Below are 2,392 nucleotides of genomic sequence, written 5' to 3'. Positions count from 1 at the left end.
GATAATAGACCCCTACACCCAATGAGGAGGACCCGGTCAGTCTGGGTCAGAACCAGCTGATAATAGATCCCTACACCCCAATGAGGAGGACCGGACCAGAACCAGCTGATAATAGACCCCTACACCGCCATGAGGAGGACCGGGTCAGAACCAGCTGATAATAAGACCCCTACACCGCCATGAGGAGGACCGGATCAGTCTGGATCAGAACCAGCTGATAATAGACCCCTACATCCCAATGAGGAGGACCGGATCTTTCTGAAACATTATTCTCTTTAATAAAACAGTCATCTGTAAACGTATGAAGACGGTTCTAGACTCATCTGACTGTTCAAATAAAGAACACTAGAGGGCAGCAAACAGACAGAAAATCTTCTTCTAGAGTATTCTAGTCACTAGATTGACATCATTTATCAATAATATCAATAACACTGATTAGCTCTGAAGTCAAATAGATTCATAGATTGATTGAACGTAAAGATTCATGTTAATACAGTTTGAACATCGTTTATTCATGCTAATGTTGAAATCCGAATCAGTTTTTCTGATCGTTTGATTTTGTCGTATTTATCCGTCAAATGTGGTTAAATGAAGGTTAACAACGGCGCTTTAGCATGCTAGCAAACAGAACAGCTGATTAGCATAGCAGAGTAAATAAAGCGGCCATCTTTACAGTAAAATAAGCAATAATTAACAGAAGTGACGGAGTGGGCGGAGCTCTGCTCTCATTCCAGAATCACACTACAGGTTCTGTGTTTCTCTCCGAGTTCAGAAGATCACCGTCAGGATTCCGATGATTGTTGGAACCTCTGGAACTTTGGTTTGAACCTTTTTGATTCTTGGAGATCCACAGACCAACAACCAGAACCAGAACTGCAAGAAGAAGACCTGACAGAACCATCCCAAGAAGAACTCCTTGACTAGATCTTCTTTCCTCCTCTTTTACTCCATCCTTGATCTCTCCATCTTTGACTCCTCCTTCATCTTTGACTCCTCCTCCATCTTTGACTCCTCCTCCATCTTTATCTCCTCCTCCATCTTTCTCTCCTCCTCCATCTTCCTCTCCTGCAGAGACAGAGATGATGATGATGAAGATCAGAATGTTCTCCTCTTCCTCATCAGCTGCTTCCTGCAGAGTCTCATCAACAACATCTTCAGAAAACACGTCTGATCTGAGACCTTTCACTCTGACATACATTCACTCTCATTCACACACTCAATGCTCACCTTTAGGAAACACCACCAGCTCGATGCTGAGGATCATCTTCCATCCTCTATATAGACCATCGTGTTTACTGATGAAACACTGGTATATTCCATTGTCATTAATGGTCACGTTTGTCAGAACCACAGAATCTCCATCCTTCATCTGACTGTCCTCTGGAAACACTCGGTTCCTGAAAGATTCATGCTGACCGTCAAGATGAACACTGTTATTCCAGTAGAAAAACACATATTTATTCCACTCCTCGTTAAGTCTCCTCCACTGTAGATCCAAATCCTTGTTGATGTTTGTATCTCCACATCTCAGAGTGACGTTCTCTCCAGGTTCAGCAGACTTGAACACACCTGCATCAGAAGATCCAGACATGGAGACCTGATTACCAGCATGTTAGAGGAACTCTAACAGAAATCAACCAGATCTCTCATCATCTTTCATTAAGAGTTTGAGAAAACCTTTGACAGTAGCTCCTCCCACACGAGCGTCAGGTTCATAAACATACTTTTAGACCAGCGTCGAGCAGAGACTTTGACACATTAAAATAAAGACACTAAATGTGTAATATGATGCTGTGGGGTGGTCTGTGGTACAGGTGTGTGTTGAACATGACTATGATCTGTTACACTGATTTGTAACAACATCTTCAGAAAACACATCTGATCATCCCTCTCATCCACACACTCTCTCAATGCTCACCTGGAGGAGTCACTGTCAGGTTGATGATGGAGATCAGATTCCAATGTCTATCTGGATCCTTGTCTTAAGACTCTACACTCGTATCTTCCAGAGTCTTCAGTCGTCAGTGTGATGGAAACACACTGTTAGGCTAAATACAATGCAGGTGAATTCGCCTGAGCTGGGAATGAAACCGCAGACCAAACAACCAGTGTAAGAGAAACTCAGAGGACACTTTAACTGTGTGAAACTGGCCTCGTGCCTTGGGTTCCTGAGAGATTCATGGTAGAATATTGTAGAGTCCCGTTCAAACACTGAGTCACTGAAATTTAATCTCTTTTCAATTATCTCTATGTTGTAAATTCTGCACTATTTTTCTTATTTTTGTTCAGGCCCTTTAGTGGACAGCCAGGGGTCCTAGGCAGATAAATGCATGCGCAGGGCGCATGGGCAGAGAGAAAAAAGCACGCTATCTGTACGTTCGCTGTTGGCATT

General features: G+C 43.0%; 1 protein-coding gene across 2 annotated transcripts in view; it reads right to left on the bottom strand.

Annotated features, from left to right (window-relative positions):
• Nucleotides 1-544: 544 nt before the first annotated feature.
• Nucleotides 545-2,392, bottom strand: part of LOC112143482 — a 3,649-nt gene continuing 1,801 nt past the window's right edge. Inside the window, exons 2-4 of one of the 2 annotated variants that reach the window (XR_002918750.2) lie at nucleotides 1,919-2,078; nucleotides 1,228-1,569; nucleotides 545-1,047 (exon numbers count right to left, since the gene is read on the bottom strand). Coding sequence is in view for 1 of the 2 variants with exons in the window: in XM_024267501.2 (XP_024123269.1) it covers nucleotides 737-1,047; nucleotides 1,228-1,569 (653 nt within the window). In the remaining variant the exon portion in view is untranslated. The remainder of the gene's footprint in view (nucleotides 1,048-1,227; nucleotides 1,570-1,918; nucleotides 2,079-2,392) is intronic. The other variant, XM_024267501.2, reaches the window with a different exon arrangement.

The sequence above is a fragment of the Oryzias melastigma genome, linkage group LG18 (genome assembly GCF_002922805.2).
Source record: "Oryzias melastigma strain HK-1 linkage group LG18, ASM292280v2, whole genome shotgun sequence".
NCBI classification, from domain to species: Eukaryota; Metazoa; Chordata; class Actinopteri; order Beloniformes; family Adrianichthyidae; genus Oryzias; species Oryzias melastigma.
This window is presented reverse-complemented; position numbering and strand designations above follow the sequence as displayed.